The 27,730-nt window shown below is 42.3% G+C and overlaps 1 protein-coding gene across 1 annotated transcript in view; it reads right to left on the bottom strand.

Annotated features, from left to right (window-relative positions):
* The window catches only part of STAT1 (signal transducer and activator of transcription 1), a 69,297-nt gene extending 41,774 nt beyond the window's left edge, over positions 1–27,523 (bottom strand). Inside the window, exons 1-14 of the mRNA XM_010602672.3 lie at positions 27,310–27,523; positions 23,088–23,216; positions 21,920–22,064; positions 20,448–20,546; positions 17,207–17,296; positions 15,290–15,368; positions 14,177–14,268; positions 13,805–13,956; positions 12,479–12,637; positions 10,981–11,073; positions 9,283–9,342; positions 6,552–6,581; positions 6,369–6,462; positions 4,968–5,009 (exon numbers count right to left, since the gene is read on the bottom strand). Coding sequence (XP_010600974.1) covers positions 4,968–5,009; positions 6,369–6,462; positions 6,552–6,581; positions 9,283–9,342; positions 10,981–11,073; positions 12,479–12,637; positions 13,805–13,956; positions 14,177–14,268; positions 15,290–15,368; positions 17,207–17,296; positions 20,448–20,546; positions 21,920–22,064; positions 23,088–23,215 — 1,263 coding nt within the window. The 5' untranslated portion in view covers position 23,216; positions 27,310–27,523. The remainder of the gene's footprint in view (positions 1–4,967; positions 5,010–6,368; positions 6,463–6,551; positions 6,582–9,282; positions 9,343–10,980; positions 11,074–12,478; positions 12,638–13,804; positions 13,957–14,176; positions 14,269–15,289; positions 15,369–17,206; positions 17,297–20,447; positions 20,547–21,919; positions 22,065–23,087; positions 23,217–27,309) is intronic.
* Between the last annotated feature and the right edge of the window lie 207 nt (positions 27,524–27,730).

Raw genomic sequence — 27,730 nt, 5'->3', positions numbered from 1 at the left:
AAATCAATAACAGAAAAACTAGGGAAAAGAAATCAAATACTTGGAAACTGAACAATACCCTCCTAAAAAAAGACTGGGTTATAGAAGACATCAAGGAGGGAATAAGGAAATTCATAGAATGCAACGAGAATGAAAATACTTCCTATCAAAACCTGTGGGACACAGCAAAAGCAGTGCTCAGAGGTCAATTTATATCGATAAACGCACACATACAAAAAGAAGAAAGAGCCAAAATCGGAGAACTGTCCCTACAACTTGAACAAATAGAAACTGAGCAACAAAAGAATCCATCAGGCACCAGGAGAAAACAAATAATAAAAATTAGAGCTGAACTAAATGAATTAGAGAACAGAAAAACAATTGAAAGAATTAACAAAGCCAAAAGCTGGTTCTTTGAAAAAATTAACAAAATCAATAAACCATTGGCTAGACTGACTAAAGAAATACAGGAAAGGAAACAAATAACCAGAATAAGAAAGGAGAAGGGCCACATCACAACAGACCCAACTGAAATTAAAAGAATCATATCAGATTATTACAAAAAATTGTACTCTAACAAATTTGAAAACCTAGAAGAAATGGATGAATTCCTGGAAAAACACTACCTACCTAAACTAACACAATCAGAAGTAGAACAACTAAATAGACCCATAACAAAAAAAGAGATTGAAACAGTAATCAAAAAACTCCCAACAAAAAAAAGCCCTGGCCCGGATGGCTATACTGCAGAGTTCTACCAAACTTTCAGAGAAGAGATAACACCACTACTACTAAAGGTATTTCAAAGCATAGAAAATGACGGAACACTACCCAACTCATTCTATGAAGCCACCATCTCCCTGATACCAAAACCAGGTAAAGACATCACAAAAAAAGAAAATTACAGACCTATATCCCTTATGAACATAGATGCAAAAATCCTCAACAAAATTCTAGCCAATAGAATTCAACAACATATCAAAAAAATAATTCACCACGACCAAGTGGGATTTATACCAGGTATGCAAGGCTGGTTTAATATTAGAAAAACCATTAATGTAATCCACCATATAAATAAAACAAAAGACAAAAACCACATGATCTTATCAATTGATGCAGAAAAGGCATTTGACAAAGTCCAACACCCATTTATGATAAAAACTCTCACCAAAATAGGAATTGAAGGAAAATTCCTCAACATAATAAAGGGCATCTATGCAAAGCCGACAGCCAATATCACTCTAAATGGAGAGAACCTGAAAGCATTTCCCTTGAGAACGGGAACCAGACAAGGATGCCCTTTATCACCGCTCTTATTCAACATTGTGCTAGAAGTCCTAGCCAGAGCAACTAGGCTAGACAAAGAAATAAAGGGCATCCGGATTGGCAAAGAGGAAGTAAAATTATCTCTATTTGCAGATGACATGATCTTACACGCAGAAAGCCCCAAGGAATCCTCCAGAAAACTACTGAAACTAATAGAAGAGTTTGGCAGAGTCTCAGGTTATAAGATAAACATACAAAAATCACTTGGATTCCTCTACATCAACAAAAAGAACATCGAAGAGGAAATAACCAAATCAATACCATTCACAGTAGCCCCCAAGAAGATAAAATACTTAGGAATAAATCTTACCAAGGATATAAAAGACCTATACAAAGAAAACTACAAAGCTCTACTATAAGAAATTCAAAAGGACATACTTAAGTGGAAAAACATACCTTGCTCATGGATAGGAAGACTTAACATAGTAAAAATGTCTATTCTACCAAAAGCCATTTATACATACAATGCACTTCCAATCCAAATTCCAAAGTCATTTTTTAAGGTGATAGAGAAACAATCACCAACTTCATATGGAAGGGAAAGAAGCCTCGGATAAGCAAAGCATTACTGAAAAAGAAGAAGAAAGTGGGAGGCCTCACTCTACCTGATTTCAGAAGCTATTATACAGCCACAGTAGTCAAAACAGCCTGGTACTGGTACAACAACAGACACATAGACCAGTGGAACAGAATTGAGAACCCAGATATAAATCCATCCACATATGAGCAGCTGATATTTGACAAACGCCCAGTGTCAGTTAATTGGGGAAAAGATAGTCTTTTTAACAAACGGTGCTGGCATAACTGGATATCCATTTCCAAAAAAATGAAACAGGACCCATACCTCACACCATGCACAAAAACTAACTCCAAGTGGATCAAAGACCTAAACATAAAGACTAAAACGATAAAGATCATGGAAGAAAAAATAGGGACAACCTTAGGAGCCCTAATACAAGGCATAAAGAGAATACAAAACATTACCAAAAATGACGAAGAGAAACCAGATAACTGGGAGCTCCTAAAAATCAAACAGTTATGCTCATCTAAAGACTTCACCAAAAGAGTAAAAGACCACCTACAGACTGGGAAAGAATTTTCAGCTATGACATCTCCGACCAGCGCCTGATCTCTGAAATCTATACGATTCTGTCAAAACTCAACCACAAAAAGACAAGCAACCCAATCAAGAAGTGGGCAAAGAATATGAACACACACTTCACTAAAGAAGATATTCAGGCAGCTAACGGATACATGAGAAAATGCTCTCGATCGTTAGCCATTAGAGAAATGCAAATTAAAACTACGATGAGATTCCATCTCACTCCAACAAGGCTGGCAGTAATCCAAAAAACACAAAATAATAAATGTTGGAGAGGCTGCGGAGAGATTGGAACTCTTATACACTGCTGGTGGGAACGTCAAATGGTACAACCACTTTGGAAATCTATCTGGCGTTATCTTAAACAGTTAGAAATAGAACTACCATACAACCCAAAAATCCTACTCCTCAGAATATACCCTAGAGAAATAAGAACCTTCACACAAATAGATACATGCACACCCATGTTTATTGCAGCTCTGTTTACAATGGCAAAAAGCTGGAAGCAACCAAGGTGTCCATCAACGGATGAATGGTTAAATAAATTGTGGTATATTCACACAGTGGAATACTACGCATCGATAAAGAACAGTGACGAATCTGTGAAACATTTCATAACATGGAGGAACCTGGAAGGCATTATGCTGAGTGAAATTAGTCAGAGGCAAAAGGACAAATATTGTATAAGACCACTATTATAAGATCTTGAGAAATAGTATAAACTGAGAAGAACACATACTTTTGTGGTTACTAGGTGGGGGTGGGAGAGAGGGTGGGAGAGGGTTTTTTACTGATTAATTAGTAGATAAGAACTGCTTTAGGTGAAAGGAAGGACAATACTCAATACAGGGAAGGTCAGCTCAACTGGACTGGACCAAAAGCAAAGAAGTTTCCAGGATAAACTGAATGCTTCAAAGGTCAGCGGAGCAAGGGCAGGGGTTTGGGGACCATGGTTAAGGGGACTTCTAAGTCAACTGGCAAAATAATTCTATTATGAAAACATTCTGCATCCCACTTTGAAATGTGGCGTCTGGGGTCTTAAATGCTAACAAGCGGCCAACTAAGATGCATCAATTGGTCTCAACCCACCTGGAGCAAAGGAGAATGAAGACCACCAAGGTCACACGATAACTAAGAGCCCAAGAGACAGAAAGGGCCACATGAACCAGAGACCAACATCAACCTGAGACCAGAAGAACTAGTTGGTGCCCGGCCACAACCAATGACTGCCCTGACAGGGAGCACAACAGGGAACCCCTGAGGGAGCAGAAGATCAGTGGGATGCAGACCCCAAATTCTCATAAAAAGACCATACTTAATGGTCTGACTGAGACTAGAGGAATCCCAGCGGTCATGGTCCCCAAGCCTTCTGTTGGCAGAGGACAGGAACCATTCCCGAAGACAACTCATCAGACATGAAAGGGACTGAACAGTGGGTAGGAGAGAGATGCTGATGAAGAGTGAGCTAATTATATCAGGTGGACACTTGAGACTGTGTTGGCATCTCCTGTCTGGAGGGGGGATGGGAGGATAAAGAGAGTTGGAAGCTGGCAAAATTGTCACAAAAGGAGAGACTGGAAGGGCTGACTCGTTGGGGGAGAGCAAGTGGGAGTACGGAGTAAGGTGTATATAAACTTATATGTGACAGTCTGACTTGATTTGTAAACGTTCACTTGAAGCTCAATAAAATAAAAAAATAAAAAAAAGAGGGAGAAAAAAAAAAAAAAAGATGGAAGGAATACAGAGCTGCTGTACCAAAAAGAACTGGCTGACATTCAACCATTTCCGGAGGTCACATATGATCAAGAATCGATGGTACTGCACGAAGAATTCTAAGCTGCACTGAAGGAATTGGTGAAAAACAAGGTTCTGGAAATTAACGGAATATCAGTTGAGATCACAAACATAACCTCTGTTAAAGGGATCAGGCTGTACAAAGGAATATGGAAGAAAGAAGATGCCACTGGTAGGGAAACTCTCAGCACACATAGTTTTTAGCACCAGGAAAAAAAAAAAAACCTGCTCGCTTCAAGTCAATTCCAACTCAAGACGACCCCGTATGTTATGGAGTAGAACTGCTCCATAGGGTTTTCTTGACTGCAGTCTTTATGGAAGCAGGTCACCAAGCCTTTTCTTCTATGGTACCATTGAGTGGGTTTGAACTGCCAAGCTTACATTAGTAGTCGAACACAAACTGGCCTCTAGGTCTAGCTCTAGCAGTAATTCCCCGTGTACCCTTAGCTAAATCCTGCAAACTTCCTGTGACTCCATTTCTTCACCTGCAGAACGTGAAGAATGCAAAGCCCAGCACACCTACCCCACTGAACTGAGGATCCAATGAGTTCATGTGCATAATCGTTAGACAACCACAAAGAAGTGCATGAGTGCAGATGGGCTTTTACAGTTACCACTGACACACAAAGTCCCAGAGCTTTTCGCTGCTCTTCCCTGCTGGGTCTGAACCCTCTGTGAGGTGTCCTCAGCCACCCTCCAGGGCACTAACCGGCCCTCACCGGACACACCTGCTGGGCTAGGGCCCTTTCACAAGACAGACACCCACCTCATTAGTTCTGGTGCCAGCGTTTTTCTGTTCTTTCAGTTGCTGTAAAACAAGAAATCATCTTAGTAATTGGCATGTGAATTGTCCAAGTTGCTGTTTTCATTACAAACCAGATCAAAGCCAGGACTAGGAATAACAAAGGATGTGCAATTATTTTCCGAATGCAGGGCAAGAGATCGACTAATCCTTGTGTGAGATCATGAGCAGGAGTGGCTTTCCCCAGGGGCCTGACATCACACAAATACTACTGGGGCTGGAGGGAGCCAGGGAGTGGCATCCAGCCCCCTTCCTCCTGCACTCCCTTCCCTGAACATTTCCCCTCTCACCCTCATGAGCTGTTTCAGGCTCAGGGACAACATCTTCTCTCTCCCCTCCCCTCTGCAGTCTGCCAGGTGAGGCCCGGGCCTTCAGGCCCAACTAAGAGCACCCTCAAAACTCTTCAATCCCTGAGGTTTGTAGGGAGCAACTTGGGGCCGAAGGGCAGCTCTGGACTCCACTGGAACTCCCGAGTTTCAATGGAGGCTCTCACACAACATCTAGCTACTTAGCTTTGAGGTTTGTTCATTTACAAGATGGTCTCTAATGAAAAACAGCACCTTGACCCTCCCTGCAGGCTCAGGACCCAGGGAGAGGACTGGGCTCAGCACCAATACACCCTGAGGAAGACTGGAGTGCCCATGTTGTCAGGGAGGTGGTAAGTCGGCACACGTCCACTTAAAACACCTCCCTATTGCCAGTGAACAGCCCCTGCTTCTCCAGAGACAAAGCAGTAACAGTCAGCTGCAGCGAAGGTGGTAGTGTGGGCGAGACCATCAGGAGGGAGAATGTGAAGGGGGCTCAGAAGAGAATCTTGGGGTACAGCCACATTTGGAGGGTGACAGAAAGAATGGTCAGAGATGTAGGAACGATGACCTCTGAGAAAATTTCAAATCTGGAGTGATCATTGAGACTACAGAGATAGCCACCACAGATTATTTATGTGCAAACAGTCTTATGAAATATTTTACCGAGGCTGCCACATCCAAAAAGGAGTTATTTCTAGGAAAGAGACTGGGAGAAAGCAGAGTGAAGAGTCCTGGGATAGGGAGAAGGAACCAAAATCCCCCAAGTGGTGGTGGGAAGTCACCAGTCACAAACCGAAAAGTCTTCTGCTGGGGGCACCCTCTACATCACGAAGTGCCACCAGCATTATTATACTGTAAAAAGTCCTAATAAACCAAACTCACTGCCACTGAGTCGATTCTGACTCACAGCAACCCTACAGGACAAAGAAGAACTGCCCTATAAGGTTTCCAAGGAGCGGCTGGTGGATTTGGATTGCCGACCTTTTGGTCAGTAACTGAGCTCTTAACCACTTCGCCACCAGGACTCCTAATAAACCAAAGACAACATAAAACCTACCAGGTGTCGAAATTCTGCTGCCAGACTTCCATTGGTGGATTCCTCCATGTTCATCACTTTCTTATGTGTGCCCAAGATGTTGAATTTTCTAAATCTATGTAATACAGGATAGAAATACTTAAAGGCTTTGAGCTATTAAACAAAGAAACAAAGATGATACATTGTATAAAATACACCACATACCCCTTTACTGTGTTTCTCTCATTCACATCTCTGCAAAAAAAAAAGGATATACATGTAACAAAAAATTACATACACATATATTTAAAACCTAAAATAAGCATTAATAAAGAATATATATGCATATGTAAAAAGTAAGTGAAAAAACCCTATACCTGTGGGTTTTCTTGCCCTTTCATTCACCCACTCACTCCCTCAATCAAGGAGTACTAGCTCTGCCAGGAATCGCTAAATGGCTGGGAAAATAAGTGACCCAGGCCTTGAATTTCTCATTTGTACAATGTGCTAACAACAGCAACCTTACATGATATTGTGAGGTGTAATGAGTTCATGTGTATTCATGTGTACAGAGAGCACAGAGTAAACAGAGCTTCAGTTATTGCCATTTATCAAGCAACTACTTACTTTGCGTTAAGGCACTGTGCTAAGCACTGGGGACTCAGCAGAGAGCTGTTACTGAACTCAAAGGACCTTCCGACATAACCAGCCTAATTTTCTTATACCTGGTGGCGTAGTGGTTAAGTGCTACGGCCACTAATCAAAAGGTCAGCAGTTCAAATCCACCAGGTGCTCCTTGGAAGCTCTATGCGACAGTTCTACCCTGTCCTATAGTGTCACTATGAGTCGGAATTGACTTGATGGAAATTTTTTTTTTTTTTTTCGGTTTTAATATATTTAACACTTTCATGAAAATCCCAAAAGAGCTGATTATTTGGGGCAACTTGCAAGTTTAAGTTTTAAATCAGAGGTTTAAAGTATCGAGAGGCTTTGCATCTTACAGTGATTACTGAGCTGTGTTCTGCCCAAATAATGTATCTGTTAGTAGTATTGGTGCAGATTAGAAATTATTAGCCCACTCACAGTTAAATGAGTTAGCTATCCTTCTTCCCCCATTTCAACTAGAAGTTCAATGTTTGGTGAATGACAATCACTATTTCCTATAAGAGTGACTTATTTTTTCCTGTTTGAAACAAAAAGAATTTAAAGTAAAAGGAGCCATATGGTACAAAGCCGCACTGTCAGCGCTGAGGAGAAAAATCAGCACTGGTACCGGGCAAAAAAAGGCAAAGGAGCTAGAACAAACAGAGACTGAGCTAAAGTAGAGTGCAGTGAACTGCAAATGGCCACAAAATCTCTGCAGCTCCCCATCCCTTCAATCTGAGCTGGCCTTGACTTGCTTTTACCAACAGAATATGATGGGCGTGACGCTGTAGAAGCTCAGAGCCTAGACCCCGAGAGGCCTTGCATTCTGCTAGTCTCATTCTCTTGGAACACTGCCACCATATGGAAAAACCTAGGTGAGCCTCCCAGTCATCCCAGCTGAGACCCCAGACATGCAACGCACATGAGACCACCCAGCTCCAACCAAGCTGGTCCAGACCAGAAGAACCTCCTACAGCCTACAGGATATGTGAAATAATAGATTTTTTAGTTTCAAGCCACTACACTTTAGAGTGGTTTGTTGTGCAGTAAAAGTTAACTGATCCACAGAGAAACCAAAGATGATGGTAGGGGAGACAAATGAAGGTACAGACTATGCTGTAAAGAAGAACATTCTTACAAGAGTAAGAAGAGGCCAGAAACCCAGAGGAGAATATCTGGATTGTCACAGATGATTTTTCAACTGGATAAACTAATGAGTTACCACAAGCCAAGAAAAGCATTAAATATATTCCAGGGAAAAAGGTCATCATGCTCCCTAATGCGGGGCAGTTCTACTCTGACCTACAGGGTCACTATGGGTCAGAACTGACTCGATGGCAGTGGGTTTGGGTTTTTTTTGTTTTTTTGAAAAAGCGGGGGTTTGGGTAATGCAATCTAAGTGGCTAGGTCAGTGCTAGTCCAGGTCTAGGGTCTAACGGCAAAATGGGATGTGCCTGGTCCCTCTGGATCCCATGAGAGATCCTGCCCACTCCTGGGTCACTGCTGCCCAGAGGAGATAAGGGTGACTCCAGCAAGCTCCACACAGCCCCCCAAAATGCCACCAACTTCACTCCAGAAACAACCTCAGACTGGGCACAGAATCAAGAAAGCCTGGAGGAGCTTCAGCCTTGCGTTTGATAAAGGAGCTAGCCTATGAGGAAGGAGTTGCTGGGTGGCACAAATGGTTAACAAGCCCCACTAAGTGAAAGTTTGGTGGTTTGAGTCCACCCAGAGGCACCTCGGAAAAAAGGCCTGGTGATCTAGTTCTCAAAAACGAGCCACTGAAAATCCCTACGGAGCAAAGTTCTACTTTGCCACACATGGGGTCGCTATGACTTAAATCAAGTGGATAGCTGCTGGTTTGTTTTTTCTGGGAGAAGGGGGCCGGTGTGGCAAGTCTGTCTGCTTCGGGACTTGATCACTATAATCTCATATGCATAAAATACACAAATTATTCAGTTCACTTAGAGTCTAAAAAGGCACAGACATGTTGATAACAGCTCTAGGAGAAGCTCCCAATGTCCACAAAAGGAATGATCGATCTAAATCTGCTGGAATCATCTGAACGGCCCCTGTGGATCTCTGAATTTCTCATTTGTCCAATGACAGTAAGAGCCTCTGCTCACCCACAGGAGTGACAGGACCCTGAGCTCCGTGCTCAGGTCCCCAGCGATGCAGATTTCCCCCCAGGAGAGCCAAGGAGGCCACTTGCTGAACAGCTGGCAAGTTTCTAGCGAAGGAGTTTGTGATGTGCTAACAAAAACATTTTAACAGGACTTGTAATTTAGGCAAGCTGTTAAAGATATCTTACTTGTCAAACAAGACTTTGACTGTTAAATTATAATTCAGCTCCTGTAATTTCACCAGCAGTCTGGAAAAAAGAAAAAAGGGCATTACTTTAAAAAAATTATCTCTTATAATTTATTTATTACGCCAATTTCCTATCTATGGACATCTAGATTTGCCCTCTCCACATCCCCATTTCTGGTTATTACAACAGTGCTGAAATTGACATCCTTGTACAACTATCTTGGCATGTTTTTTAAGTGTATTTGTAGGGTAAGTTCCTACCCATGAACTGCTGGGGCAGAACGCTAACATAAATTCCAACAGAAAGTGGCACTGGTTTGCAGTCTCACTAAAAGCTAGTGACAGTATATAACTATAAAATTTTGCCGACACTGGGTTTTATCAAATTTTCTACTTTTTGCAACTGGGTGGGTGAAAAATAGCGAACGCTATTTTTTACTAAAATCGTATGTAATATGTGTGTTGGGAAAAAATAGAAACTCACCCATAATGAGGACAATGAGGGTCCCATCTCTAATCTCTAAGGGCAATGTGGAAGGATGGCAGGAAGGAATGCTGGGCTGAGAATCAGCTGTGCCTCTGCTACTTATGAGCTGGGGACTCTGGGCAGGAAAACCCTCGGGTCTCTAGTCAGCTCTGTTAGTGGAGCAGGAGGGTGGGATGAGATTTCTAGTCTCCATTCCAGCTGTGAGTTCCAGAATTTCACAGGCACTTGTGATCTGCTGCTGCTAACACTGAAGGTTAGAGAAGCAGCACCCACGGACCAAATCAACAACACCCATAAAAAGAATCAGGGCCAACTCTGAAGGCCAGTTCAGCTCTTTGGAGTCTGGCTGCTCATCAACGGAGGAAGACATAAATGAATGCAGCCACTCAACTGAATAAAGTAAGGCCCTATGTTCTCACACAGAAACATTTCTACGCTTTATTTTCAAGGAGAAAAAGTAGATCACAAATATATATACCCAGGTATATACATTTGTGGAAACCCTGGTGGCATAGTGGTTAAGTGCTACAGCTGCTAACCAAGAGGTCAGCAGTTCAAATCCGCCAGGCGCTCCTTGGAAACTCTGTGGGGCAGTTCTGCTCTGTCCTATAGGGTCACTATGAGTCGGAATCGACTCGATGGCAGTGGGTTTAGTTTTTGGGTTTTATATACATTTGTACACATAGTATAACTCCATTTTAAAAACAAAACGTTTCAGTTCATATATTTTTACGTGTATGTGTACAGACATGGACACAATTCTGGAAGGACAGACTGTTTACTGTGGTTGTCTGCAAGTGTTTATATCACAGACAACACTGAAAATTTGACGAAAGCTATAAACCCACTTACCAGAAAAAAGCACATGTCATAAATCCACATTCACGCATACTACATGCAATTTTAGGGGTTCGTACGGCTTGGGTCAAGGAGTCATGCTCAAGAGGGGAAAGGATGCTAGGGACTTTTACTCTCTGATGTAGACATTTCTGTAATGTTTGAATCCCTTTTTACGGTGATCATGCATTGCTTTTACAAGTATAAGAAATACCAAATGTGTGTGTGTATACGTATATGTGTTACAGTTCTATCTTAAATATAAGTAAGAATTCATATTGAAGTGACTACTGCAAAGTTATTTTCCTCTAAAGGAACTTAAGCGTGCAAGCTAAATGACAGACAGCATATGGAGTTTCATCTTTCCTTTATTACCTCAACTTCACAGTGAACTGGACCCCAGTCTTCAGGACCAGTGGCCTCTGTGGGTGAGTTGGCATGCAAGGTTGTCTCTCCACCACAAACGAGCTGTAAATACCCAGCAAATTGTAGATAAATTAGCATTTCCATAAAGGTTAAAGTAGTAAAAAAGGATTTTCCCTAAAAAAGGATGGGGGTCAGAGGGCACAACTTAAAAACTAATTTGACACCTTCCTACAAGCTGGATGAGTAAGGTAATGCTTTCTGGTTAGTCAGTAATGGACTCCCAAAATCTAATTTACACTCAATAAACACAGAGTGATTGTAATGACCTGTGATATTCTTCAAAAATGAAAACCCTGAATTAGATAATGTTCATATACAAGCCTGTATTAAGAATCAAATTTGTACTCAAAAGCCCAAGTAAATGTCCCTAATTATTTAAAAAATATTACCTACAGGCATTCCTGTTTGGACAGCACACACAGAGAGCCAATGCATTTTTATTACGTTAGGTTAGCATAAAAAACAAACAAGCAAACAAAAAAACATGTAATATGAACTCTACTCTCCACTTGGTGACATGTGTCTACGTACTGAGTATGTCGGGGACAACACTGTGGGCCAGGCAGTGTGCTGGGCTCTCCTGGGGAAAAGTGTGACAAACAGTGACAGGTCTCTGTCCTCCAGGACCTTCCATTTTACCACAAAGATAACATAAATACACAACTACAGAATGGAAGGCAGAATGACAGCAGTGTAAGGAGTGAACTGTGCACTTCTGGAAGGGAGATAACATCTGTTTGGGGACTCTGGGAAGATGTCATGAAAATGAGGTTATGAACTGAAACTTTGAGGATGGTACAATGGCACAAGTTGGTACACAAGTAAAGGCTCTGAGGCCAGGAAACACTGTCAGCAGTGCAACGGAAAAATAAGTGGATAGGATGGGCCCAGGAAACAGCCACATGCCAAGTCTGGAGTGGGCAGCCAGGGCCAGGTTGTGGGGGCTGGCCGTGAAGGTGCAGGTGAGGGGCTCCGCTAGGATCAGCAGGTGACAAAGCAGCAGACTGGAACTCTGCTTTGTGACAGTGCTGAGAGGGACTAGGGACAAAGGGGCTGGGAACCAGGACCAGGTGGGAGGCTACTACGTAAGAGCTCAGAAAAGAGAGTTTGAGAGCCTGGAAAATGCTGAGGCCACGTCAAGGAAAGGAGAGGCAAAGAGCGTGAAGTTGGGCACTGTGGGTCTCGGCCAAGAATGGCCACAGGAGGAGGAGGAGCAGTAAAAAGTGATTACAGGTACCAGCAGCCTGTGTGACCAAAAGACTGATGGGCCACTGTTATAAACACAGAGTTCAGGAGGAAGGCTAGATTTCTGGGGATGATAGAAGAGTCAATTTGCATTAAAATTTTATAGAAGCTATTAAACTCTTCTAAATGATCTGAATTACCATGAAATTGTCCTCTGGGTGGAACAACTACAGCAGGCACAAACGAACCTCCCTTAAATTACCTCTGAATGAGCTGCTGGAACAGAGTGAAGGTGCGGTCCCATAACACTTGTTTGTTTTTTGTGATGGGGTCATGCTCGTAGGTGTACTTCTGTTCCAGCTCCTCAAGCTTTTTGAGCTGCTGACGAGCCTGCTGTAGACTCTCTGCAACTATGGTAAACCTGGAGAGGGACGAAACACAGGTGCCTCAGTTACAAGCATCCCGAAGCAGCATTCACCACCAAATGAGAAGGGAGAGCGGCGGCCAGGCAGCTCCAGAGGCAACTCCACCCGGTGCTTCCAGCTTCGCTCAGGCCGCAGCGCACAGAGAGATGATGACACCTGTGCACACGGTGAGGAAAGCTGGAGGGCGTTTACGTCACCGGAAGAGGTTCCACATGGCCTAGAGTGACCCCTGGAGGGCTTTCAACACCCCAGGGGCTCCCTGGTCACCTTGACAACTTTATCAACCAGTTGTCATGGAGTCGGTTCTGACTCTTGCGTGTCAGGGCAGAACTGTGCTACGCAGGGTTTTCGAGGCTAGTTTTTCAGAAGCAGATCACCAGGACTTTCTTCCGAGGCATCCTGCACAGACTCACACTGCCAGACTTTCAACTAGCAGCTGGGTGCGTTAACCATTTGCACCACCCAGAGGCTCCCATGTGGTTGTAAGAACTCTTAAGCCCCCCACATGGAGCCACTCAAGAGTCAGTGCAAATACCACTTCCCCTGTGCAGCCCTTCCTAGTGACGTCTTCCTTTGTCCTCCACCCCACTCTGGACATACCTTGGTTATAGCACTGTAACCTTTTACTGTCAAGAATTATCGCCGCACCTATCCCCCCTCTCCACGCTGAGAGCTCCTTGCTACAAGGATCAGGAATTGTTCTTCCTCGTGTCCCAGGTCCTAGCCCAGTGCCTGGCACACAGTAAGCATTTAATAAATATTTACTGGATGATGGCTGATTGAATGGCTCACGACAAACGATTATTTCATGTAAGCCTACAAAATGCCTAAAACTATTTTTCATTTTTAATAACGTATTAGGACTCAAGTTGTGCAACGTGTTATCTGACAACCACGTAGAGTCAAATGATGCATGCTGAGATACGTGTACACCAGGGAGAGGAGTGCTCTTAGGGAAGCAGAATGTGGCTGAACGTGGCAACTGTTGGGAGTAACACTGCACTTCCATGTATTTCCAGGGTAAGAACAAGCTGGACTCTGCTCTTAGTTAAATCAAAGCTTGGACAGGGTCTACTCCAGGGTCAGCATAGCTTGAATGTGCACTTTGTAAGTTCCTGTGGGCTGCCCACCAGCTGCCCATTTTCTGCTTTGGAGAATCTTACCAGTTCTGCAGCTGATCAAGGCAGGCGTTGGGCGGTCCCCCAATACAGGCACTCTGCTGTCTCCGCTTCCATTCCACAAGCTCATCATTAATGAGGGCATTCTGGGTAAGTTCAGTGACATTTAACAATTCTATTATTTTATGAACCACTTCCTAAAGGGTGAGGAAGAAACAAAATAAAATGACTTTTTCAACCACTGAATTTTTAAAGTTTTTTTTTTTTTTTTTAAAGCAAGACAAATATTTGTCATTCTCAACTGGTGTTCTAAGCCAAGTAATTATAAAAGTAATTTTTCTCTATTCCACACTTCAAGCCCATTACTTATAATTCTGTGAGCAAAGCAACATGTCGCTCCAGAAAGTGAATCACTACCTTTCTCTTATTGTCAAGCATTAAATACATCTTCTGGAGTAACATCTGTTCTTCTTTCTGTTCATTCTTGGCCGCACCGCTGGTTTCATGTTCTGTGAATTGAGAGAGTGAGAGAACAGGTAAATTATAAATGTAAAAGCAGACAAAACCAACTAGAACCAAGGTTCACATAAATTTAGAACTGTGATACAAACAGTGAGAATATTATCTGGCGATATGCCAAAGTTTAGTATTCTTTTATCTTTATTGAAAAAAACAAGAAAAACTGCCCTGAGTATAAAAAGTGGACATGCTAAAACAAAGGACTAGCTTTCAGTGACCCAGGTAAATTGGAAACAGCACTGTGCCTGGCAGTTAAGTCATCGTCAGAATATTTGCACAAAGTTTATCGACAGCTTTGGAAGGGGAGTAGGCAATTAGGAAGTAGTTGTTTGGGGTTCCTTTCTCACTTGCTTTTCACCCAAATCATACTGACATTCTCTTCACATGAACCATGGCATCCTCCCAACGACTTCTAGGGTCACGCAGTACCTACACAGTCTACACAATCCACACTTTCCAGTCATTGTTAGTTGCTGCTGTCATTAAAGATAAGCAACAAAAGCGACAAGACAAAGTGAAACTGCTTTAAAACACGAGAAAAATGTTGAACTTATCTGTGCATGGAGCTGGAGTATTTGACAGAACTTTAGGTACTGGGTTGAGGGAACCCACACAGCTACTAGTCCACATCAATCAGCGAGCTAGGCACAATAAGTAAGGTGGCTAAACACTTAGCCAGCGGTTTCAACTGGGGACAATGTGCCCCACAAAGGACGTTTAGCAATGTCCGGAGACAGTTGTGATTGCCACACCTTGGGACACAGGACACTGCTGACATCTGGTATAGGCCAGGAACGCTGCTAAATGTCCTATAATGCACAGGGTCACCCCCCACAACAAAGAACTATATGGCCCAATATGTCAATAGTGCCAAGGTTGAGAAACGCTGGCCTGGGTCATCAAAATGCCAAGACTAACAATGCAGTCATAAAACACTTGGCAAATATGGAGTAACCACCTTTGCTATCTACTGTACATAGAAAAAAATGGGCACTGCTGCAGCTCTCTTACCTCTGTTCTGCAAGGTTTTGCATTTAAAGTCATATTCATCTTGTAAATCTTCTAGGGTCTTGATTTCATGCTCTATACACTACAAATAAAGACATAAACGTATTTCCCACTGATCAGTTTCCAAAGACTTTTGGAAACAGACTGTTGCTTTTATATCAAAACAAAACCCATTCCCATCGACTCAACTCTGGCTCATAGTGACCCTATACGACAGAGCAGAACTGCACCATGGTGTTTCCAAGGCTGTAATCTTTATGGAAGTAGACTGCCACGTCTCTCTCCCAGGAAGCAGGTGGTGGGTTCAAACTACCAACCTTTCAGTTTGCAGCTGAGTGCATAACCACTGCACCACCAGGGCTCCCTCTTGATTAAAAAAAAAACCACTGCCATCCAGTCGATGCCGACTCATAGCGACCCTACAGGACAAAGCAGAACTGCCCCACAGGGTTTCAAAGGAGAAGCTCGTGCTTTTATAGGACCCAGGATTTTTTTTCACAGGATTACAAAATTCTAATCACATACGTGAAATAATTCCTATTTTGTAATAAGTATATAATAACTAAAATAAAGAAGAAAATATGCAATAACTTCCTAGACTGATTTCCACGTCATCACTTGGTTCTAGGGCCTAAATTTTGATTCTTCCTCATCGTTTTTGAGACTACCTCTTAGACATGATTTAGTAACTTCAATTTGAAGCACAAAGCAGGGAGAAAACAAGTTCACAGAAAAATCTCTTCGTTCCTTACAAATAAGTAGGGTGGGCATACGTCCCTGTTAACTGGGACATTCCTGGTTTAACACCTGTTGTTCTCGTGTAATTATTAACCACAAAAAACAAAACAAAACACATTGCCGTCAAGTCGATTCTGACTCAACGCAACTCTACAGAACAGAGGAGAACTGCCTCATAGAGTTTCCAAGGAGCAGCTGGTGGATTCGAACTGCCAACTTTTTGGTTAGCAGCAAAGCTCTTAACCACTAAGCCACCAGGGCTCCGTAATTATTAATAGTGCCCTCTGATTTGCTCAAAACATATCTCAATCTGGACAATAAATAATACGTTCACTCTATAAGTAAGCCTCATTTACTTGGGATTTGCTCACATTTCTACATATTCTTCTCTGGGTTTCCATGGCTGTTTCTGGGCTGGGCCCACTTGGTTTCTATTTTAATGAAGTCTTTCCTAGAAGACTGCAGCACAGAGTTGCTTTAAAGAATCTAGAGTTTTGAAAGGTGCTTTCTGGAGCACAAAGGCAAAGCCATGCTGATAAGACCCAGAGACCCCGGAAGGACGACCCGCCTCAGCTGGAAGGCCTTTCGCACAGACGTAGCCTCTGCATGAAGCAAAACTCCTCATCCTTCCCCACAAAATACTGCTAACAGTAGAGAGGCGTGAGAACATGCTGACTCCATAAACTTTCTTGCAAGTTTTATCTTACAGCTATCCTGGAGGTTTTATTCTAATCAGAATGTCTTTTAATGAAATGCTTCTGTTCCCCTTCCAAGTCTTAGAATAAAACGAATGCTTGCGCAAGATGGGTCTTGCTCCTCTGGGGGCTCCGTGTAACCCCAAGAACACTCTGATTTGAGAGCTGTGGAAGTAAAAGGGCTATTCAGAGCAGCAACATCTAGTTCACTGGGTGATGGAGGAAAGTCAACACTTACTGAATGACCTTGCAAGAAAGAAAAAATAAGGTCAGTGTTTCCAAGTTATAACTGGGGCCATAAAAAAAGTCTATCTGGTCATTGGTTTTATCAGTGTGTTTACTGATGGACTGGATTTTCAGCAAAACTTTTCTTCTCAATTACCTAGAAGACTGAAATCAGTTACAGGGCTTGCACTCCGGGCAATTTAAACCTCTTTTCTCCCCATACAGAGTTACAACATAAATGCATGTACTACTAAATACTCACCATAACTTTGTCTTTCACATTTCTGACTTTGCTGTCAAGCTCCTTCTGTTTGTCTAACATCACAGTGCTCTGAATATTCCCTGACTGAGCCTGCAATGGGAAGGGAATGGTTAATAGCCACCATTTTCTCTGGCACGTTTACCCGCTGGTTATGCTCCAAAGTCAAGTCTGTACCCAGTGCCCCACCTACCTCCCAGACCTTCTAAACCTCACTACAGGCTTCCCACATGTGTGTCAACAAGAGAGAGCTCAGTTCCCAAGGCCCTAGAAAATGCTGGCAAATTGTTAACAAGGCTACAGAAAGACTAGGCTCAGTTCATACCTAAAATAAACAAAGTATTTCCAGAAGTTTCCGTTCATTCATATGGCATCATGCTACTGCACAGGAATTTATTTTAGGGTTTCTCAGATTCTGTACAGATTATTCTTAATTTCTTAACCCTGTGCCTACTTGTCTTAAGGCCTTTCAATTCAAAGTGTGATCCCAGACTAACAGCCTCTTACTACCTGAGAACCTATTGAAAATGCAGAATCTCAGGTCCTGACTACTGAATTAGAACTCCCATTTTAACAAAACTCCTGTAATTCCTATCAAAATTGAAAAGCACAGCCATAAAGGATTTCACTGACTACTACTATACAGTCAATAACCAATACAAGCCCAGACTGCCTGGGAGTTTTCAGTCCTTGTCCCTGATAATCAGAAGATTCAGATATGTCAGTGGGTTGCTGTGAGTTGGAAAGGACTCAATGGCAACAGGTTTTTATCTCTTTATTACGTAGCTGTGCCCTACATAGTCGATTTAGTCAATTAGCATATACTCCTTTGCTGCTGTTGTTGCTGCCGTTGAGTCAGCCCCCAGCATACGGTGATCCCAAGCACGGCAGGATCAGACTCTTGTGATCCATGGGGTGTTCACTGGCTGATTTTCGGAAGCAGAAACACTTACTAGGTGCTAAGTAAATGTTTGGCCATGTTCCAGGCCTAGGAAGTAGAGTAGTAAAAAAAAACAGCGTATCTATATCCCCCCTTGTTATGGGTTGAATTAAAATACCCACCGCTGTCAAGCTGATTCCAACTCATAGCGACCCCACAGGACAGGGCAGAACTGCCCCACAGAGTTTCCAAGGAACGGCTGGCGAATTCGAACTGCTGACCTTTTGGTTAGCAGCCAAGCTCTTAACCACTGCGCCAACCAGGTTACGTCCCCCAAAAATATGTACTGTAAATCCTAACTTCCATGCCTGTGGTTATAATCCCATTTGGGAACTGACTGTCTTTATGTTAATAAGTTAGGACTGGTGCAGGATATATATTGAGTCATCTCTTTTAAGACATAAAAGATTCAACAAGCAAGTGAAAGAGCAGGGATACAGTAAGACAGATGCCAAAACACATGGAGATCACCAAGAAACCAGGAAAGAGAAGCTGAAGAGACAAGGTCCTTCCTCCAGAGCTTACAGAACAAGCCTTCCACTAGAGCCAGTGCTCTGAATTCCAGCTTCTAGCCTCCTAAACTGGGAGAAAATAAATTTGTTTGTTAAAGCCACCCACTTGTTGTATTTCTGTTATAGCAGCACTAGGTAACTATGATACCCCTACTCGCCTGTCCCCCAAACTGGGTTATTGTGAAGCAAATACCAGACCTCACATCATTTCATCTGTAAATACTCCAGTATGTAGAGAAGATACATTATGAAATTATAGTTACTTCAACAATGGAAGAAAATGGCAAAGAAGTGTTTCTGAACTGCCCAGATAGTAGCAGGCTGGATAACTCTGGGAAGGAGACGCTCTTTTGTGCCTCTTCCCTTTCCCTGACACCCCCAGACACCTAGCACCTTCCTTCTTCGCCCCAAAAGGCCTTACTGTTCTTGCTGTCAGCTGGGCACCACCACTAGTTAAATTTTCCTTCTCTCTGACTCTCTCCCCCTCCCACCATCACACAGTTCATCTCGTTAATTATCTGACAGTGAAATGCACGTGGGACGCTTCCACTGTGTATTCTGGCATTCTCCCCTTCGCACCGGAATGGCTCAGCCAGAATACCCCATACCACAACGATGTCACAATTGTCTGTCGGCTGGGCTGTTCTCTCATCACTCCAGACAGGAAATGACTAAATGCCATGGCGCCTTCAGAAGACTGCTGAGCCCTGATCTCCAGGAAGGTTTGTATTAAGATTAGTGACACCATAATCAAAAATCTTTGTACTGGTACAACTCTAACTTATTCTGTTTCGACGTCTTGGCTATTCAACAGGTATCTCAATTATGTTGGAAACAAAACCCATCAACCTATTCTTATCCCCCAAAACCTACTGGGCCCTGCAAAAATCCTACTCCTGTCTCTTCCTCTGTTTTCCTCAGGTCAGTAAATAGCACCACCCTTCACCCAGTGGCTCAAGTAACAAGCCATAGTCGTTCTCAATTCTTCACTCTCTCACCTCCCGTATTCTTTGCTATAAACTCTATTGGCACCATGTCCAAAATACAACCTGACCCTGTTCAGTCCTTCCCACCTCCACTGATTCTGAGCGTGAACTTTCACATCCTCTTCCTTTGATTACCGCAATAGGTCTCTGTCTGCCTGCTTCCATTCCTGCCTAGCGCTTAGAGCAGCCTTTCCTAGCCCCAATCTTGAGAAACAACCCCACCCCCAGTCATACCATTACTGTCTATTACAATAAACCAAAACCAAACCCACTGCATCAACTTGATTCTGACTCATGCAATCCCATATGGCAGACAAACTGTTCCACAGGGTTTTCATGGCTGAAATCTTTACAGAAGTAGATCACCAGACCTTTACTCTGTGGCACCACTGGGAGGGTTCAAACTGCCAACCTTTAGTTTAGCAGGCAAGCACAAATCATTTGCGCTACCCAGGGATCTTGCATATCTTAGTATTACTTGGTACTTAGTACCCTGTACTAAGATAATAAAATACAGTGCCCGGTTTTATCATCTTTTGAGTATTATTTATCAAAATTTCAAAGCATCGTGTTTATTTGTTGTCTCTCTCCCTCACTATAATGTAATTCTACGAGAACAGGGTCCTTTTGTTGAAGCCTGGTTTATAAAAGTCTAAATCTGATTTTCACCCAATCGCTGGGGCTATAAAATCCAAAGGGTGTTCACCGCTACCTTGAAAAAAAAAAAAAGAGGGCCTCAATAATATTTGTTGGATGAGTGAAATTTTATTTTATTATAACTTTTAATGCTCAAATAGAAAAAATACCTGATTAAATCTCTGAGCATTTTCCAGGATCTTCCTTTCCTCCTTCAGACAGTTACAGATGATCATAGACATCAGTATTGGGTCTTCCTGAAAATTATCCTAGACATGGGATGTTAGAATAAAAAGAAATTAAAATTTAGAATGTTTAAACCACTGTATATTATAAATTGATATGAATTTGTTCATATCCTCTCAAAAATCTCGTCTCACATTTATTAAATTGTACATATTTTTGTTAAAATCAAAACATTCCTTTTACTAATTATGACAGAAATGCTTTAACTTTCCAATTAAGCACAGGTGCCTAAAATATTTCTTAACAAAGTATTTTTATATACAGTTTGTATAATATCCTTATTATTTATATTTTAATAATATATTTGTATGATTTATAAACATATCTATGATATTAACAATATAAGTATATGAATAATATACAAACTATTGATATTAATATTTTATATTATTAGTATCTTTACATTTTTCTTGAGGCCAATTATCTTCTGTTATGATCCTGAGACAATGCAAATGATACCCATGGTATCTCTCAATTAATTTATTTATTGGTCTCTGCTCTGAATTAGACCAAAGCTATTTGTCTCTGTTTTTCTGTTTCCATAATATTGGCAGTTATGGCTCTTCACAACAGGTATTTCAAGCAAAATCTATAGTAGAGTAAATTTCTATAAAGTTAATCTGATTTCCCCACTTGCTGGGAATATAAAGTCATAGCTACATCTACAAAGAAAAAAGGAAGCTTCCTATTACCTAAGTAGAAAAGTTTGCGTGTGTTGTACGAAACAAGGGAATGATAAGCTATAACCTCCATCAAAACAGAAACGTTCTAATAACACAGAAATAAGCACGACAGCCAAGCCTCAGGGCAGGCTGGGAGGATTTTTAAAGAACTCATCAACTTTGTAGTACTTTCTCTCATGCCTGGATCTCCCTTTCACCATCTCCTCCAGGAGAGGGCAACTCCATCAGACATAAGGCAAGGACTCTAGTGCCAACTCACCAACTCACTATAGGACCCAGGGAGGTTAAACTCTTCCACATTTATTCCTCATCGGCAAACCAAGGAATCAGAACTAGCTGATTACTAAAGTTCCTTTGAGTTTTAATGTGGTATCATGGCTCACTGCTCTTAAAATGTACCCCTTTTCCTTTGATTTAAACTTCAGCAATCTTTAGTAAAACAAGGTTATGGCATCACATTTCTCCCAGAATTACTGATGTCTAACAGATAATGCACTAAAACCTGAAGAGTTCTTATGAACTTACAAAAAGAATTGACATTTTATTCCTTACACTGATAATTTTAAAAACATTAGTCACATAAAATAAGTTTGCTGACAGTCTCAGTGCTCCCCCACTGATAAGTGTGTGCTAAACAGTATTTGTTGAATAAAAAAACCTGTCCTATGTGAATGTGGGAATATTTCAACTAAAACACAAATACTAGGTCATACCTGAAGATTGCGCTTGCTTTTCCGTATGTTATGCTGCAACAAAAAATTGTTCTCCAACGAAAAGCGGCTATACTGATCATCCAGCTGTGATAACAGGTCGTGAAAACGAATGGTAGCAAATGAAACATCGTTGGCAGCATGCTCCCTAGGAGATTTAAAATTTGCACGTTTTATTCCCCATGATACTTAGGCAGACAAAACCAAGACTGCTTTCCTTACAGGAATTATCAGAAATAATTTTAAATATTAGATTTTATTTCCTTCTTTTTGATCTCATTGCTTTTAGCAGCAGTATTTCTATCAGTAATCGTAAACAGTATTTCTATTAGTAACAATAATTAGAAACATATAACTAGCATGGAAAATTCAAGAATTCCAAAAGATCATGCATAAAATTGTTAATGATGATTATCTCCGAAGGGAAGAAATTAACGGGTCTTTGCTTTGAGTCAGAATCGACTTGATGGCAAAGGGTTTGGTTTTTTTTTTTTTTTTTCGCTTTCCGTGTGAAGTATTTTTAGAAGAGGTAAAACTGTTACAGTCAGCAAAGCAGGACACATATCAGTTTAAAGAGCTATCACTTAATTTCATTACTTTCTTTATATTGCTCATCAATGTTTTACCATAATTTGGCTTTAAAATTTTTTTTTTTTAATTTAACTTACATCTTTCTATAGCCTGGATCCTGACTTAGAAAACAAATGGTGTCAGAACCATCTAACTTAATCCAAAGCCTTTAGGAACACATAAAACCCAAAGAACCAAACCTACTGCCGTCGAGTTGATTCCGACTCATAGCAACCATATGGGACAGGGCAGAACTGCCCGAAAGAGTTTCCACGGAGCACCTGGTGGATTCGAACTGCCGACCTCTTGGTTAGCAGCTGTAGCACTTAACCACTACATCACCAGGGTTTCTGTCATAATTAACTACATTACCAGGGTTTCCGTCATAATTAAATTTGCCAAAACTACAAAAAGGTGCTTAACAATTAGTGCATTTAGGTTTTCAGAGACACATGCCATTTTTGTAAATCAAAGCACTTGTCTGCAACAGACAATCCCATTAGCCATTGATAAGATTCATCTTCCAGTAAACATAGCTCCAAGTCACTGAATCAACAAGTATTTTAAAAGCAGAGATAAATGTCAAGTGAGTGTTCCTTACCAGTCTTGCTTTTCTAGCCACTGGGCCAGGTACTGTCTGACTTCCATGGGAAAACTGTCATCATAAAGCTGGTGAACCTGCTCTAGGAATTTGGAGTCAAGCTGCTGAAGCTCGTACCACTGAGACATCCTACAGGGAAAAAGAACACGCATCATGACTGCAAGACCACAGCTCCAAAGAAAGTGTATCTAGCACCATGTTTTTAAAAAATAATCCAAAACATAATATATCTTTGAAATACGTTATTTAAGTGGTGCCTATATTCTAAAGCCCATTTTTTACTGAGTTTTGGGATCAACATTTTTTTCTTCTCCAGGAAGCATATCTTTAGGTCTTTTCTCAAATGTCAACACACCAGGGAAGCCTTCTCAAGCTACCTCATTTAAATTGCAACCTGGAAAATACAATCCTGCTTTCTTGATTTATTTTTCTCCATAGCACTTATAATCATATATTTCCTTTTTTTATTTTGCTTTTTGTCTGTTTTTGTCACATGAAGAGAAGAATGTTGTTTAGTTTTGTTCACGGCTCTATACCTAGAAGAGCGTAGGACACATATAGTAGATGCGCAATAAATATGCCTTTAAAAAGGATCTTGCATCAAAAAAAATCAACAGAAAACATTTTTTAATCAGTAGATTTGGTTTAGGACAAACTGCACGAACTCTCCGAAAACCAGTCTCTACAAATTACCTCACAACTGGAACAATAAACAAACAAAAAAAAACCAAACCCACTGCCGTGGAGTCGATTCCTACTCATAGCAACCCCATAGGGTTTCCAAGGCTGTAAAGCTCTATGGAAGCAGACTGCCACATCTTTCTCTTGCAGAGCCACTGGTGGTTTCGAACTGCTGACCTTTAAGTTAGCGGTCAAGCGCTTTAACTAACCGCTGCACCACCAGAGCTCCTAGGGGACCAATAAACAACATCAAATAATAAAATGAGGGAAAACCGAAGTTGTCAAGGATTTCATACTTGGAGCAACAATCAACATCAGTGAAAGCAGCAGTCAAGAAATCAGACGACGTATTGCATTGGGTCAATCTGCTGCATAGGACCTATTTAAAATTCTAAAAAGCAAAGATGTCACTGAGGACTAAGGTGCACCCTGCCCTAAGCTGTCACCTTTTGAATTGCCTCATATACATGCAAAAGCTGGATAATGAAACAAAGAAGACAGAAGAAGAACTGAGGCATTTGAACTGTGGTGCTGGCAAAGAATACTGAACATAACACGGACTGCCAGAAGAACTAAGCAGTCTTGGAAGAAACACAATAGGAATGTTCCCTAGAAGAGAGGGTGGTGAGGCTTTGTCTTGCTTATGTTGGATATATCATCAGGAAAGATCATTTGCTATAGAGGAACATCATGTTTGGTAGAGGGTCACTGAAAACTAGGAAAACCCTCAATGAAATGGAATGTCAGGACAGCCTCAACAATGGGCTCAAACATAACAAAGATCATGGAGATGATACAGGACTGGGCAACGTTTCCTTGTTATACACAAGGTCCACATGAGCTGGAGCCCACTCAACAGCAACTCACAACAACCAATTACAGTACATTTGTCGTTTACTCAAACGATTTGACACTGGTATTTTACGGCATGGTGGTTAAGGGCTCAGCTGCTAACCAAAAGGTCGGCAGTTCAAATCCACCAGCCACTCCTTGGAAACCCTATTGGGCAGTTTTACTCTGTCCTATAGGGTCACTATGAATCTGAATCGACTCGACAGCACCTAACAATGACAATGGTAAAATTAATCATTTTTGATTATACATCTTTTTAAAGCGATATAGTTTTCTTCTTTGTCTACCGTATATAATACATCTGGATACAAATCTTCAATCTTAGAAATGATTTGTAAAGATTAAAGCAACACTTAAAATAATCTGAAAGAATAAGACAGTATTTATCTCTTGGGTTAAATGTAAGTCAGTTTTTGCACAGCAGCTCAGAAGTTTAAAAATAAGACAATATCTGATTTAGAAAACCAACCCAAACCCACTGCCATCGAGTTGATCCGACTCATAACAACCCTACAGGACAGAGTAGAACTGCCCGATACAGTTTCCAAGGAGTGGATGGTGGATTCGAACTGCCGACCTTTTGGTTAGCAGCCGTAGCACTTAACCACTACGCCACCAGGGTTTCCAATCCGATTTAAGGAAGTCTTAAAATCCATATGAAAATGAAGAACCTTCCATTACCATAGCATAACTCAGGATTTTTATCAGCCCACAGTTAGGAACATTCGGAGCGGATATAAGTGGATCTCATCCTGCCAGGCCTCTAAGGGAGGGTCTGAATTTTCAAGGATATGGGAGAGTGTGTGTACTCCTGCAGGCTCAACTTCATGCCAACTCCACAAACCTCCTTCCAAAGGAAGGGGACTGACTGGCAAGATTACAAACCTGGCTGCCATCACCAATGCCACTAGAACAGACCGGAGCCCACCTCTGTGGCAACCTGCTGTAGCAATTTCATTTCTCACTTAAAATATATTTTACCTATGCAGAAGTCTCGGAATCTCTCTCTCTTCCTGCTAAAAGAAACCACTGCCGTCGAATCGATTCCGGCTCATAGTGACCCTATAGGACCTTCCTGCTAGGTGTCTAATAAAACCCATTGCCGTGGAGTTGGTTTGGACACATACAAACCCTACAGGACAGAACAAAACCGCCCTATAGGGTTTCCAAGGAGTGACTGGTGGATTGGAACTTCCGACCTTTTGGTTAGCAGCCATAGCTCTTTAACCACCGCATCACCACACACCCAAAACAAATACTCCAGCCTGAGTTTCAACCAGCTGGGACTGCAACTCCTCATATTAGCTGGATGACCTCAGGTTGCTCTCTCCCCTATCAGCATGATGCTTGTTAAGGCTCCGTGGGCTAGTATACACATAGAACATAGCACAGAGCATGAGATCGATAAATAAACATTAACAAATCTAAAATCAATCTTGTCTTCTCACAAAACCTGTTACTTCCCAGGGAGTTGCATCACCATCTCTCAGTCACCTGGTTCAAACTCCAGTCTACCACTGCCCGCCTGATGGACTACATTACCTCCTGCTTAAGAAGGCTACAGGCTTCTACATTCCCAGGCCAACTTCTGGCCCGCCTCATTCTCATCCATATACAAAGCAACCCTACCCCACAGCTGCCACATCATCTACTGTTTTTTGACTGTGCTCAACATTTCTGCTTAGCTCCCGCCAACACACGCACCTGAAAACAGCCTCCCCACAAATTTCTGCCTCTGCAAATCCTACCAGGATTGAGGCTAGATGCAAATGCCTATTCTTCCCTAAAGCTGTCTGAAACTTGCTGCTGTTGTTGGGTGCCACTGAGCTGATTCCGACTCGTAGTGATCCCATGTGACAGAGCAGAACTGTCCCGTAGGGTTTGCTTGGCTGTAATCTTTAAGCTTTCTTTGACTTGTGTGCCTCACTGTATCTGAACCTCTATTACAGCATCAGTCCCAGGGGTCCTTGTAACGCTCTACGATGTCTCCCCTATGTAAGCTCCAGAGCTGCAAGGACCATGCCTTATTTTTCTTCACATCCTCTGAACCTAGGACAGCACCCTGCACAGTATGTGTTCCATAATAGCTGGCTAAACTGATATCTATTTCTCACTGAACTGGGATGAAAACGGCAGACCATATTATGGCCCAACAAGTTCCTCATTAAGCAATGGTTGCATACTAGATTGTGCTGGAATCTTAAGACTTATTTCTGTCTCATAAAAACAACCTCCCCCCAACTTCTACATACAACATCCAAAGCACAATCAGCCACACACCTATACATATATCCTAAAATGCTTCGGTATTGCTCGGAATTTTTTTCAAGAGTAACTATACTCTTCGGGGTTTGCAGGAGCTACACATCACTTTTTAAATTCCCAGAAACCATTTACAAGCCATATGCTCGTTCATTCTTTTCCACGAACATTTCCTTGACTGCCACCTTGTGCCTGGCACGGCACGAGAGGCTGAGGATCCAACCAAAGCAGCAGCTACACTCAGCGCGTTAGGTGCCAAGACTGTTGGGTTTGCATGCACAGGGTGCAAGCGTCTGAGCTACCGAGGGTGGTACATGGAATAGGAAAACTTGCGGCGAAAAAGCAGAAAACGTCCCGCTGCACAGTCCCGATGGCCGGCGTTCCGGGACGTCCCGCCCCCAGGCACCCGGCACCTTGCGCCACTCACTCTGCGAGCCAAGCCCGGAAGAGGTGGACAGGGGTTTTTGAGGATGTAGCGGCGGAGACGCGTAGGTGCTGCCTCTCCGAGAGCTCCGAACCGCCTCTTCTAGGTCTGGGGTCGAACCGTCGCGTCCCCTAGCGCAGGTAGCCCTCTCGGCAGCCTCTGCGCAGGAAAACGAAAGTACCAGGCTGGAGAAAAGGCCGTGGCCACAGCACTGCCTCCTTCCGCCTCCGCCAGTCACCGAGCGGCTGCCGCGCTCGGCCAATCAGACGCGGCTGTTCCGCGGGCGTCACCACCTCCCTCTGCGGGGCGCTCCCTTTCCCCTCCCCGCACCCGCCTTCCGTCGCGTCTTTCAGTAATCGTTAGCGGGGCCTGGACTTAATGACCTAACTTTCAACTTTTTTGCAGTTTCGCCGACTGAATGCTA

The sequence above is a fragment of the Loxodonta africana genome, chromosome 6 (assembly GCF_030014295.1).
Source record: "Loxodonta africana isolate mLoxAfr1 chromosome 6, mLoxAfr1.hap2, whole genome shotgun sequence".
Taxonomy (NCBI): Eukaryota; Metazoa; Chordata; class Mammalia; order Proboscidea; family Elephantidae; genus Loxodonta; species Loxodonta africana.
This window is presented reverse-complemented; position numbering and strand designations above follow the sequence as displayed.